This window comes from Populus euphratica, unplaced genomic scaffold (assembly GCF_000495115.2).
Source record: "Populus euphratica unplaced genomic scaffold, PopEup_1.0 scaffold21.1, whole genome shotgun sequence".
Taxonomy (NCBI): domain Eukaryota; kingdom Viridiplantae; phylum Streptophyta; class Magnoliopsida; order Malpighiales; family Salicaceae; genus Populus; species Populus euphratica.
The window spans coordinates 338,238-352,199 of NW_011499887.1; the positions used below are offsets into that span (position 1 = coordinate 338,238).

General features: G+C 36.0%; 2 protein-coding genes across 4 annotated transcripts; both read right to left on the reverse strand.

The window, feature by feature from the left end:
* Window positions 1-402: 402 nt before the first annotated feature.
* Window positions 403-6,756, reverse strand: LOC105130457 (nodulation receptor kinase-like). 3 transcript variants are annotated; one of them, XM_011032986.1, is made up of 15 exons: window positions 6,341-6,756; window positions 5,424-5,940; window positions 4,376-4,839; window positions 4,130-4,280; window positions 3,961-4,032; window positions 3,798-3,866; window positions 3,451-3,522; window positions 3,267-3,332; window positions 3,003-3,181; window positions 2,175-2,329; window positions 1,921-2,047; window positions 1,772-1,840; window positions 1,433-1,622; window positions 1,183-1,315; window positions 403-1,053 (listed from the first exon to the last, which is right to left on the reverse strand). In XM_011032986.1, the coding sequence occupies exons 1-15, from the start codon at window positions 6,435-6,437 to the stop codon at window positions 676-678; spliced, it is 2,739 nt and encodes a 912-aa protein (XP_011031288.1). In that variant the 5' UTR covers window positions 6,438-6,756; the 3' UTR covers window positions 403-675. The 3 variants fall into 3 exon arrangements, with proteins under 3 accessions (XP_011031288.1, XP_011031287.1, XP_011031286.1); XM_011032985.1 differs by having other exon boundaries at window positions 1,921-2,023; window positions 2,175-2,392; XM_011032984.1 differs by having other exon boundaries at window positions 2,175-2,392.
* Window positions 6,757-10,757: 4,001 nt separating this feature from the next.
* LOC105130458 (ABC transporter G family member 17-like) lies at window positions 10,758-13,625 on the reverse strand. The gene is made up of 3 exons (XM_011032987.1): window positions 13,146-13,625; window positions 11,948-12,687; window positions 10,758-11,846 (listed from the first exon to the last, which is right to left on the reverse strand). Exons 1-3 carry the CDS (start codon window positions 13,623-13,625, stop codon window positions 10,871-10,873), a joined length of 2,196 nt encoding a protein of 731 aa, XP_011031289.1. The 3' UTR covers window positions 10,758-10,870.
* Between the last annotated feature and the right edge of the window lie 337 nt (window positions 13,626-13,962).

Genomic DNA, 13,962 nt, shown 5'->3' on the forward strand with positions numbered 1-13,962 from the left:
CTAGGATACATCGCAATCTGGCCTTGGAATAACTAAATTTTAGCCATTCAAACCATCATAATAAATAAATTGTCTCGAAGTAGTCTTTGATCTGTCTCTGTGATATGTCTTTGTTTCCCGTTGTTGGTCTCAGTTCTTTTGATCTAGAGTTTCTTCTCTGCTCTTGGAATCCTCCTTGGGTTCCTGTTTTCCTTTCTGCTGTATTTTTCTTTATCCTTGGTTGCTTGCCTTCCGCTCCCAAGGCGTTTGATCAATTTCTCTTGCCTTGTGCACGCGCGTGTATAAAAGGAGGAGCTCTTCAACAGCTCTTCCTGATTGAAATAAAATAAAATAAAATCAACTGGGTTGAATATATAGACAACTGCTTAGGCTATCTAGGTTGACAAGGATCCACTTCAGCACTGCTTTTAGCAATTCATTCGAATATGCATAGTTCTGATCAGAATGCTAAATCCGTATCACATCCACTAAAAGTTATGCTGAAAAACAGGTTGTTGACTTGAGTAGTAGAGAAAAAATTAATTAAAATTGCCTAGCAAATAAAATCTGCAGCCAGTTGCATAATCTCTTGTATAAGAGCAATGGAAATTTACAGTCTCTCTTATATAATCTTCTGCTATATATTGCGACTCAATGGATCTTCATTCAAAGATTCGCATCTCATCGGGCCATCTACTATCTCGGCTCCAGAGGAGCCAAGGCTTGTGTGTTGATTGGTGATGGGTCTGGTGGCGTTGGAGCCGGTGGTGATAAAGCGATCTTCTTGTCTGTGGGAATTGAGAAGCGATTGGAACCAAAGCGATTGGACCCTCCCAAGCTGTATCCTCCCAAACTGTCTATGGACTTCATATATTCAGATGCGTTGTTTTCTATGATCAAAGCATCCTCTAGCTCCCGAACAATGTCAGCCATGCATGGTCGATAAGCAGAGAAGGGCTCGATGCATACTAGTGCTACCTCTACCACTCTCCACATTGCCTCCGCATGGTACCCACCCTTTATGCTAGGATCCACAATTTCATCAATCCTTGACTCCCTTATATATGGCTTTGCCTGCGGGAAAGTCATTTTCTTTGGTTTACAAGGAAATTCAAGAAGATGCTAGTATACATGACATCGAAAAGACAAACATCGTGGCCATCGACGTTTTAAACATAAGAAAGCTTGACCAAGAATAGGTACCCATTCAACTAAGCTCCACTCATTTCGTGGCCTGTGTATGTTGAGAGGCTCCCGACCACTTACGATTTCAAGCAGAACCACCCCAAAGCTAAAGACATCACTTTTTGCAGAAAGATGTTGTGTTGAGTAGTACCTGAATAAACTCGGGTTCAGAGGTGTGAAATGGAACAAAGAAGCTTTGATTTGATTAAATTTATATTTATTGAAGGAACTTTGAGGAACTGAATTCCGAACCAAGATGTGTACTCACTCTGGATCCAAGTACCCAGCTGTGCCTCTTACTTCCAGTGAAGCACCACTGTCTCCTTCTTGAGGAGCATACTTTGAGAAGCCGAAGTCTGTCACCTTAGCATTCATGCTTTGATCCAGAAGGATGTTGCTTGACTTGACATCTCTATGTATAATGCAACGGCCAGAAAATGTGTGGAGATATGTCAAACCTGAACAACAATAAAATCCTTCAGACATTTTGGCAACCTTTCCCCAATATGTAAAGCAATATCATGTTTTTCTATCCATCTTCTGCTTTCCGCATGATAAGTTAAGAGGTAACGAAGTAAAAAATGCTGAATACCCCAACATCACTTGCCTCGAGCAGCACCAAGAGCAATAGAAAGTCTGGTTGGCCAGTCAAGAGTTTTTCTCTTTGCTGCTTCTCCTGTCAAGGAACCAGCTGTTGAGAAGATATCAATGTCATAACAGATTTACTTAGTAGGGTTTTTTTTAACTAGAAAGTACCATAGAGGCGATCTTGTAGAGAGCCATTGGACATAAATGGATAAACGAGAATTTGTTGATCATTTTCACAACAATAACCAAGAAGAGGCACCAGGTTCTCATGCCGAAGAGCTGATAGAAGGGTTAACTGTAACATTGACAATGAATGTCACTTGTCAAATATACTTCACTGAATTATCCCAACAATAGCCAAAAAGAAGATAATTCGTTGATCTATAAATAAATCGAAAAACGTGAGTACGATCCATGTCTACCTCATTATCGAATTCCCGAGTCCCCTGAGTTGAAGTAGATGACCGGACCTTAACTGCCACTTCTTGACCATCTGGTAGAGTGCCACGGTATACGGATCCAAACCCACCTTCACCTATTAAGGTTTTGTACTTGTGGGTCACATTCTCTATGTAATCTAGTGGGAAGGATTGAATGTTTATCGACTTTGACACAGTGCTAGCTACGGAGAAAACAGCATCTGCATTTTGTATGAGAGAGATATTTGTTGAGATGTTCATAGAGATTTCTCAATCAAATAATGTACAGAGAGAATAAATATTCAATTGAATTTACTCGAAAGCTGCATTGTTTTGTCGTAGATTCGAATGAATGATGATAAATGCATATTATGCTTTAGTATAAGCAAACAAATTGATGAAATGTATGCATGTCTGTATTGGTATGTGTGTGTACATGCTTCGAAATCATTTCTACTAATTTCAGGCTGGAATTTATTATCTTCAGGATTTGTATTGCACAGTAGATAAAGATCATTAAGATATTTGTTTCCATACATCCTTATTTTCCATTGTATTCTGTATATTTTCAGGCCTCAGTTCCAGATAAATGCAAGGAATTTTGGCAACAAAATTGAAGTGCAGCTGCCTCAGTTCCAGACAAAATTGAAGTACAGCTGCCTCAGTTCCAGATAAATGCAAAGAATTTTGGCAACAAAATTGAAGTACAGCTTTCTTAAAGTAAGAAACTGAAATTTTTTACTGTAAAGTTAGCCAAAAGAAGAAAAAAAATCAGTCTGCTTCACAATTTATCTTATGGAGATAGGAGTGTGAAAGGATGAGTTTACTCACTCTTTGTCATTGGGTTTGATTTCCTATCGAAATTTCGTAGTGTCCTTGACTTGTTTCTGCAGAAGCAACTGCAAAACATTCCGACTGCTAAGGTGAACAGAAATGATCCACCTGTAATGGTTCCAATGACAATTCCTTGTGTTTTTTTAGTAGATCCCTGTCTACTACATTTCCCAGCGCTGAAATCGAAACCAATACCGTTAGTCTTTCATTCTTAATGCTAGATTGGCATTTACATTAGGGCTAATATAGTAGATTTCATACTCTGTAATGAGTCTTGAACTGTTGGAAGGAAGTTCTTTGCTGGAGAGAGGATTGCATCCGAAATATCTAGGGATGAAGAACATAAAAGTAGTGAATTTACAATGGCACATTTTTAAAATATGTTCCCGTAAGATGTACATCTTTTTTTATTTAAGTAAAAGACATGCAGCATATCTTGACTTACAATGCTTTCAAATTTGTAAGGGAGGCAAGAGAATCTGGAACAGATCCAGTAAGATCATTGGAGCTCAGATCCCTGGTAAGTAAATGTAAATCAAATAGCGTTTATGTACAAACACCATATGGTAACAAAAGCAAACCATTTGTGCAACTCCAGTAAACTTGTGCAATAAAACTGAAAAAATTGCTTTGTATGCAGGATAAGGTCATCCAAATATGCAAAAGAAAACAAATTTGTGTCGAATATAATCAAACGCCAGTGGAGCTTTACAGCTTTATTGATTCCATCATTAAATATATGTGTAACTTGATGCAACACAATGGCCAAAATCATAAGAACAAGAAAATTACACTGATGTCAACACTGAGGATTTCGGGAACTGTGGGATCTTGCCAGTGAAGCCATTATAGCTAAGGTTCCTGCATTACCAAAAGTGACAGAAATAAGTTGCTATCATTGCCTAGAAGACAATAGCACTAGCAAAATAATAGATAGCAGCACAATCAATCATACAATTCCTTTAGGTAGCTCAGCTCAGTAATGCTGGCTGGAATTGGTCCTTGAAATTGACTTGAAGAAATATTCCTGAAGAAAGAGAAAATAATGTAAGATGTTGATTGTGCAGAATCATTTGATCTCAAATGAACAGGATTGTTTCATAAAAGAGGGGTGAGAGACTTACAGTCCTGTGATTACAGATAAGGACCCACTGATGTTCTGGCATTTCAGACCTTTCCATGAAGGAAAGCATGGATCTCCTGACCAACTCTGCAGCAGTTCATTCTCCTTGTTATTCAGCATCAGTTCATTTCTCACCTTCATGATCACTTCCACTGAAGAGAGAGGTTGGTGATTTAGTTGTCAATAAGCAAGCTGGCGAATGAAGTGATGTATGGTATTTGACATGACATGTAACCATTGAACTTACCATCTTGCTGGTTAGTTCCTTGAATCCATTGCAAGATCTCGTAGGCATTTAAAATAGGTCCGAGTTCAGATGCATTTTCAACCTTGACTAAGGTCAAGTTTAGAGACCTGCTTGCTGTGACACTTAGAGCAGCTTCCCTATAGGCTGACCCATAAGCCCAAGTGTCAAATTTCCCCAGCTTTATTTCATTATTAATGTAAATGTCAAATACCCTTTGGCCAGTTTTTATAGACTGATTGAGCTCAAAAAAGTAGAGGAACACAGTGTAATTGGAATCCTCCGTGTCAAGGTCATTGTGCAGGAACTCTAGTCTGTCTGTGTGGGTTAGTGCTGTTTGGAGAACTTTGGCTGGCACTGTTTTCTTAACATCATGGATGGAAGTGGTGGAATTAGTCGGTTCCGATAGGGAAACCGTTTTGGGGTCAGGCCTTCTCCAGATTCTGTCAAATGAGTCATCTGGGTACCTGAAATTGGTAGGTCAGTATGTGCTTTGGTCAACAACGGACAAATCTTCAATATATTACATGTTACACCAGAAATTCCTTGTGCATAATAAGGTATCAGAAAAGGTTTCCTATAATGTTTACAATTAAGAAAACAAAATTTTGGCTTTCCAACAGAAATGTTTCTCTATATTTACCGTCCTTTCAAGGACAAAGTTTAACAGACTAGCCAGGCAACAACCATTTTGACACCACATGAAGTTTTTGCCTAATGTTTTGGCCATGTCTTTTGGCTCTATCTCTGGCTTTAGCACCTGTAGTTCTTCTCTGAATTCTTTCTTTTGCTTTTCTTGTCTGTGCTTTTACCTACTATTCCAAATAGAAGAACTGCTTTTAATTGTTCTCTCTTTCAATATCCTCATTAACAATTGGTGCTTAATTTAGTGGGCATATGACATATCTTGCTTGCTTTCAAGGACAAGGCCTCCGAGTAATTATTCATCTCTTGGAACTATGAGCTGCGTATCCCTTAATTTCAAAAAAATCAATCTTCCTTTCTTTATTCCGATGCATACACAAGCATAAACATGGAGTAGAAAGCATACCTGATGCTATTTCCGGTGTTTCCTGCGTCAACTCTGCTAACCAATTTCAAAACACCAGAAGCTTTTCCCGGTAAATACTTCAAATCCCCCAAGGGCCTCAGTTCAAGCTTTGAAATGTATGGATATCCATAATGATTCATTAAGCAAAAGTCTACATCGTGATGAGTAGCTTTAAAAACTCTCTCAACCTCCAAATCCTTGGACAATTTCACATTACTCGTTGGTGTGGAACCAATCGAAACATCGAGAGAAGCATCCAAAGAATCATCAAAGAGAAATGTAGCCCTTATCAGATAGTTTTGATTCTTAGTAGTTGAAAAATTGTAACATATTCTCCTCCCTGATTCAATGTAGAAAATTCGAACTCTATCATAGTTTGCATCATTTTCTGCTTGTCTGGTTATGTTTTCGCAACCTGTATTCTCAAGAGGGAACCATCCCTCATCTGATATCCAGCTAATAGTGTTATCATCTGTAAAAGTTGATGATTCCGCACAGCATGCTATGCTGACAAAACCTGCACATGCAAAAAAAGGGACTGAAATTTAATAATTTGTAACTTGGGATTAAACTATATATTCAGATGGCTGCAAGAAATAATATATATTACAAATTTTTGTCAGCAGTTAATGATCATGCCATGCCACTCAGGTTTACACAATCTCTAATTTCTTCCAGTTATTGTTTGTTGCTTCACATCTTCCATAGAAGATCCATTTCCAGGAACCTAGCTTGATAGATCAGAATCCTCTATCTATTGTAATATATATATGATCCGATGATTTCAATATTCTTTTCAACTAGGTTTAACATCATTACAAATATCAGATCTAGAAACGAAGTAGCTGTCAATAAATTCAATTATGCTGTTCATATCTATTGATAACTTGATTAACAGGCTATGATGATATACTGACCTTTTTCTGCACAGGTTAAATGGATAACATGGATGAGGGATACAATAAAAGAGCCAACACTTGCTGTTAACATCCAAACATGCATTCTTCCCATCATCTTCTCATCTTAAACTGAACTCTCCCCATCGAGAACTTATCAAACTCATAATCAAACCACAGAAACCTTTCTCAACTACTTATGCCTTGTATTCTCCAAAACTCGACTGCCCTCGTCTCAAGAGCCAATGTCTTGACTCTTTAACATGTCAGATGTTCAGTTGTGTAAAAATTACAATCCTTGGAGGGCATCCTGGAATGATTATCCTTTACCTTCAGAGACAAAAGGGCATCTAAAAAACACAAGATTTTGAGGAAAAAGAGGTTGATAACACAGGTTTGACTTCCAATATTTGTACAAGTTACAGGAAGGGAGGAAATTAGAGGGAGCTTAAGAAATATTAGAATAAAACCAAATTTGATTACCATATTTTTATGTTAGAATATTACCTGGCAATTGATTAACAAAAACAAACATTGTTTTGGTAGAGGGAGTGTATATTAAATTAAGGAAGATTAAAATAAGAGGGCGGACCAACCCTTCATTTTCCGTCTCTCTTCTTGTCTGTTACTACATATGGATGGATGCAACATCATGGAAATGGGTTTGGTTTGGTTACAAATTACGATGTGTAATGAAAGGCTAATGACAGCCGTTTTAGATGATGCATTTAGACACTCTCCAATGAGTACTGTCCATCTGTGGTCAACCTTTGCACCTCCAACTGGGTTGCTAGCTTGATGCTTCCCTTCTTCCTTCTACTTGATAAGGCATTGTTTTCTGCCATTGTTGTTTTCTATTTTCTATAAATAATTTTTAATATTTTAAAAAACATAAAAAATAGTGTTCTATTTTCTGTTTATAGTATTTTACGTGTAGGATATTATGTTCCTAATATTATCACCATCATGGTATTATTACCATCATACCATGTCCCATATCACTCACCATATTATCCATCATATCATTTTATGATATAAATGTGTTTCGTTGCCCTGTTGTGCTTTTATATATATATATATGAACAATTTTAAAAACTAAAATAAAACTTTGAAAAAAAAAGTGGTTTAATATTTTTAATTTTAGTTTTTTTTAACTCATAAGATATCATCATATTATTAATATTTCTACCCGTACCATAACCATCACTTACATTTAGTAATTTCACTACCACTATTTATTTTAAAAATAATTGTTATTATCATTAACACCCACCAATATTATTATTATTATTTTCATAAATATAGTCGTTTTTATTATATCTTTAATATCCAATACAACTGTAAATTTTAATTTTTTTTGCCCAAATCCAAGTTCAATCCAGCCCAAACCCAACCTAAATTAACATAGATATATAAGAAAAATTTGTAATAGAATTACTTTTCTGTTTTCTAATTCTTATGGTCGTCATAACCCTCTTCTCATGAAACCAAATATTTCAGTTTTTGATCCTGAATTTTGGATTCAAGAAGGGTGGAAATAGCAAGTAAGTCATTTTCTTTCATATTACTTTTGATTATGATTTGTTTATAGAAGAATTCAAAAAAAAAAAACAAATGAGGTTTATAAGGATTTGAAGTTTATGTTATTAAGATTAATTTATGATTATTAAGGGTTTAATGTTAAGTGATTGATTTTGAATATGTTGTTAATAATAAGGATTTGTGAGTTGATTTGTTTAAATTGATTTTTATGAGTTAAGAAATCCATTTCAACCTTGCTGGAAAATTTGGACAAAATAGTTTTGAGGTTGAAGATGTTAAAATTTTATTTTGGTCATTAATGTATAAAAATTACAGTTTAGTTTCTAAACTTTGAAAAATTATAATTTGACCCTTGATATTCCTTTTGAGATTCTGGATAATGTTATTATAAGGTTAAAGATGATGAATTTAAGTTTAATAATTGATTTGGAATATTTTAAGTTTGGTCCCTTAATTTTAGGAATTTACATTTTATTTCCTCAACTTTAGAAAAATTACAATTTGGTTCCTGTGTCATTTTTGACAGAATTGAGAATGGTTTATGGGTGAAATTTTAGTATGTTTTTGTATTTACAGTTTGGTCTAGTTTTGGTAAAATTATATTTTGGTCCCTGTTTTGAATAATTGTTGTTTTAGTTCCTAAACTTAGGAGACTAAACCTGGTTTTCTTTTATGCATTGAAATATTTTATTTGTGTTGTTTTGAGTTGCTTTTGAGTATATTCTATATATTTGTTATAGGTTGTCCTAACGATCCTCAATAGATTTTTCAAGTTTTTCATCTGATATTCATTTTAATCTATATTTTTTGGGATGAGTGAAATAATCATATATATATATATATATATATGAGTGAAATAATCTTTAATATGCATATATTATAAATAAATATGTATATTGATTATACGATGAGTACAACTAGTTAATCTCTTGAATACTTATATATGTTGCTTTATTTTTTTAGGACTCACTTATTCTTGAATTGGCAACCGTTTTTTGTCAAACTAAATTATATTCAATATGATATATATTTCTTTGATGATTCTGCGAATATCTATTATGTCTTGATATAAAACTTCTCAGTAACTCTATGCTAATAGAGAGTAGTTAGCCTATATACATATAGCATTCTGTATACCTAACTAGTGAGAAAGGCATCAGCCTATGGCGACTGATCATCCCATAATGATCACCTTCGGGTATCATATGATCTCTAACATGTATTCCACTATGTTATATATATATATATAAAGATAAATCATTTGTAAATTATTAATATCTAAAATGCATATTAAATATTATTCTCTCATTGAGTTGGTTGAACTCACCCCTCATTCTTGATATTATTTTATGTTCTTAGTTTCTGTTAGCATGTGAACTTGTTGAGGGTTCCTGTTTCTTCAATTTGTGGTCGGTATGCCTTACTTGTTTTGTGAGGTTTTCCTTTTAGTTCTGATTCGATATTTTATGCGCTCTATCATTACCCTATTTTAATTAAGTTTGGATTTTTAACAATGTATTGAGTATTATGAATTATTTTTTTTTGTTTTTGTTTTAATTACTGATAAGAAATTTTGAATAATATAATATTTTTAAAGATTATAAAATGCTGTGTATTTTTAAATAACTTGTTTTTTTGAGATGTTTATTTTGAGACTTAGTATAGGTGGAGTATCCTTTCAACACCAATCTTGCATTGTCAGTCATGAACCTAGGATTAGAGTTGTGACAACAACCATCTTTATTTATTAATAAAATTACAATTATAAAAATAAAATGAAATTACGATATTTCTTATCATCTTAAATTAAATTTGTATAAGTTTTTTTATTTCATATGCCTTCACTAAAAATAATAATAAAAGAAACAGTTTTTGGTTTTTTAAAAACAAATAAACGAACAAATTAAAGTTGTTATTAACTAATGAGTTACATTCGTATATATTAAGACATATAAATAGCAAGAAATTTGCTAAGGTCACCGAATGTATCAAATTGAAAAATAAAAAACATTAGTAAAGTGTTTAATCATAACATTAACTCACATAATCATTGAAAATTTTATTTATTATGCTAATTAAAGAACGGTGAAAGACTTGAGTCTCCTGAAAGTGTATCATTCGTGCCCTGGCTTGACTACAACATTAATATTATACTAAAAATATAAATAATATTTCTTCTGCAAATTTTTCATTCTAGCACCCACAGTTTTGAAGGAGATTCAATAGAGAATTCTGAGAAGCCCGTTGAAAATATCGTTAGAGATCTTAACTAGCCTTTTCCGTTGGAGGGTATGTATTTTAAGACGTGGAAAGGAAATGTGTGGTTTTACCTTAACTTTTTCAAGGTTGCCTATCTTAGAAAAGAATCTCAAAAGGATATGAAAAGCCTTGTAGAATATGATACTGAAGAAGCTGCTGCTAATAAATGAGTTACAAGTTGATTTTTCTGATTCCAAATGGTAGAAGGCAAATCCAATATCAGTGACTAAGCCTAGAAGAGAAGTGGAGAACCGTCTTGTTTTGGTACGAGTAGTCAAGAATATCACTGTATTTTCTCCTCATTTGCATGTGAAACGATCCCCTGATGATCCTGGTTAAATGCTTCCTCGAAGTTTGAAAGGCTTGTCTGTAATTGTCTCTAAAAGATATGTTGACAGCAAGTTAGTTTCAGGTTCAAAATAATTTTTGGTGTCTCACCAGTAACAGCCTTTTGAAAACCTGATCATACTATGAAAATGAAGTTAAATACTTTCTATTTGCCTGAAAGATAAAGCATGCTAACTTATGGCTGACCATAAATTTATTTCAGAGCAAAAAGAAGAGGTAAAGAGATATTAATTACTGTTTCTCCACAGGTAACAATGCTTTTGTCAACACTGAATAGTGCTGAAGGTAAAGTATGAATATGATCTCAGATATAACAACAAACAGAAGGATGTGTAGGATTACATGAAGAAAGAAATGTTTGCAAATCTAATGATGGAACTCCCAGTTCCTCTGTGTGATTTTCTAGGACCTCTGGTTCTTGGAAAAGAACCGAAGAACAATGTAGAAAAATATCCTGTATAGAACAGCCCAGCCCAACATCACAAGAACATTCTCCCACTTCTTCGATTCATCGGTACTAATACCGAGTGATTTTAAGATGGTGGTGCCGTTGACAATTTGTCCAGCAGGATTTATTCCAAAAGGATCCGATGTCTGGTACTGGTTCATCAGAAGCCCTTCATATGAGTATGTCATGGTGGAGATCTTGTTCATCCACCTCCAATATATGGGGATATCATGGCTATTCAAGAAGTATCCACAAAACAAGAAAAACAGTGCAGTGAAAGCAATGACTGCTGCATAACCCAGAATGTAATTTGGCACCACTGAGCTCACAAACACCACAAATGAGTTGGTTGAAAGAAGGGACATATAGAGGACCAGCAAGAAATAAAAGAATGGTCCTCGTAGCCCCAAGGCTTTCCAAACAATACAAGCATAGACGCCAGATTGTAATGCAAGGAAGGGAAGGTACGTAATAAGACCAGCAATTGTGTAGGAAGAGGCTCTATAAGAATTATGGGAAGTTTCGCGGACGAAAATGAAGCGTTCTTGGATGAAGGCAGGAACGGCATCATTGGATGAGAAGAAGAAAAGGCAAACTGTGAAGATGAAGAAACTGAGACGATTAGTGATTCCTTGCAAATCTTGTTTAGGGTGCATAAACATCGTGGCCATCATGAACCCCATGACGGTCAGGACCATGAGTCTTGAGAGGAAAAGCTCTGGGGTACGTCTAATGTTCTTGAAGTTGCGACGCATGAGAATCCAGGTCTCTGAGAAAAAGGAATTTGCAAATTTTGGACCTAGGAAATGTGTGTTTTGAGGAACATTTGGGGTCAGGTAGTCGTTTTCGTTCACCGTGTAGTCACTGCTGTGCGGTGTTGGTGTCCCAGGGAGGATCTCGCTTGAGAATGTATAGTAGCCTGGGGATGAGCTGCACGCACAAATCATTCATACAAAGCATAGGAAGTAGAAGAGGTTTTCTAGCCTAGAAATAACAACTTGGATGGTGAAGTGAGAAACTTTATTATTTACCTCATTGGATTTTGAATTGTCTTATCGTTCCTTTGGCGTGAAGGCGTAAATCTAAGTGTCTGCACCACTCCACTATGACTAGCACTCCATGACCTCGATGTGTTATTGAAAGGACTTCTCACACTGTGATCAAATTCATTAGGTTCGTGTGTGCTTGTTTGTAAATGAAGGCGCTTACCATCATTCGGCCTATCACCTGGCCTACCACCCTTCTGATGGTGGCTACTGTGACGTAGGGGCGGTGTTGGCGGGATGGTTGATATAGACACGTCCTCATTGGACAATAGAGGTGGTTTCATTCCAGTACGTGCATATTCAGCCAGTGCCTCCACACCAAGCTCGGATTGATCATACTCCTGTATCGCATCAATAAGGTACTCTATTGAGTTTTCACCTTTAGGGACCTTCCGCCCCATGCGACTGAGATGAAGGGTGACATCTTTAGGTGATCCTTGATACATCAGTTGCCCACGAGCTAGAATAATGAGATGATCAAGCAGCAATTGGATTCTAGATGAGGGTTGATGAATTGTAAGGATCACAGTACTTCCTGACCTTGCAATGTGGTGCACCTTTTCTATGACACTATGAGCACTGGTCGAGTCTAGACCTGAAGTGGGCTCGTCAAGGAAAAGTAGTGATGGTCCATGGATAATGTCCACGCCGATTGATACTCTGCGACGCTCACCACCGGACACTCCCCGTGTGCCTTCATCACCGATATAGGTGTTCCGAGATGACTAGAAGGAGAAACATCAATGAAGGCAATATATAGTTTAGCAATCCTTGTATGTTTATGATTCTAGCAGCTTCAAATCCTCAGTCCACCAACAAGTGATGTGATTTTTTTTTCTTATTGTTATTGGAACCATACAATTAAGGAAGCAGTGATTTAAAACAACTTCAAGGAAATCTGGTCTCAAATCTATATGCTACAACTTTCACTGTTAAGATAATTGTTTTAAAAGACAGAAACATTTCGTAACAGTTTTGGAAGGGAGATATATTCATTTTTCTTTATTTTTTTCGTCTTTTTTGTACCAAGAGAATCTATTTGCAGCTTCAAGAGTTCTTTACTTTAAACTCACTGTCATATCTATCAAGTATACTTTCAAATACCACTCTTCTGTAAACCATTCAAACACCTTACTATCATCATAAAACCATGCAAAGGTTTAAGTATCGATCACGTACGTACCGATAAACCAAGCTGCTCGATGAGCTTCTCTACACGCTGCTTCTTGTCAGCTCTTGAGATTTGTCCAAGCCGAAAATCAGCAGCAAACATAAAAGTCTCGTAGACTGTAAGTGTAGGAAACAACCTGTCGTCCTGCATGATATAGGCAGAAGTCCTCTTAATCAAGCTCGGGCTCATTTCCATGCCATCCAGTGAGACTCTACCCTTAAGGCTCCCGCTTGAGATACGGCCAGCAAGTCCATCTAACAAGGTGGATTTTCCAGCACCACTAGGCCCCATGACTGCAGTAATACACCCTTTTGGTGCATAACCAGTAATCCTATTCAACAAGTCCACTTTCTGCTTTATCCATTTCCCTTCAAGCTTCTGACTTTTAGTCACAGTGTAGGTGAGGCTGGAGAACTCTAGCCCTCCCGTGAAACTTATTGGCTTAACTATATCAATAACAGCTTGACGATTACCAATATTTTTGTGTGCCATAGCCTGAGCTAAGTTTTTGTGTACAAACTTGGCTTCAGGCAGAGTTGAAAACAACAAAGAGATTGATGACAAGACTTTATAGAGGTAGAAGACAGATTGAGGAGCCGGAACCAAAGCTTGTATGAGGCTGTATTCATTGAGAAAAACGTTTTGATTTGTCTTAATCGAAAAAAGAAAGAAAATGATTTCTTGTTTTCTTCATTTCTTAGCTTCAAGTTTAGCTTGTGGAATCTGGCTAGCATCATCTCTGTGTTGCCTTCGATTCAACTTAAATACCCCATTTCTTTGGATGAGTTTGTTTCTTGGAACCTTGTGCCTAGCCAATTAGTGATTAAAA

What these genes read in the sequence shown, in the direction of transcription:
- LOC105130457 (XM_011032984.1), bottom strand. Translation starts at nt 6,437, where the DNA reads ATGATGGGAAGAATGCATGTTTGGATGTTAACAGCAAGTGTTGGCTCT. An exon ending in TTATCTGTAATCACAGGACT is followed by an intron (nt 4,033 to 4,129) that starts GTAAGTCTCTCA and finishes CTCTTTCTTCAG; the next exon opens with GAATATTTCTTCAAGTCAAT. An exon ending in CTGAGCTACCTAAAGGAATT is followed by an intron (nt 3,867 to 3,960) that starts GTATGATTGATT and finishes TTGGTAATGCAG; the next exon opens with GAACCTTAGCTATAATGGCT.
- LOC105130458 (XM_011032987.1), bottom strand. Translation starts at nt 13,625, where the DNA reads ATGGCACACAAAAATATTGGTAATCGTCAAGCTGTTATTGATATAGTT. An exon ending in TCGAGCAGCTTGGTTTATCG is followed by an intron (nt 12,688 to 13,145) that starts GTACGTACGTGA and finishes TTCTCCTTCTAG; the next exon opens with TCATCTCGGAACACCTATAT. An exon ending in ACAATTCAAAATCCAATGAG is followed by an intron (nt 11,847 to 11,947) that starts GTAAATAATAAA and finishes TTGTGCGTGCAG; the next exon opens with CTCATCCCCAGGCTACTATA.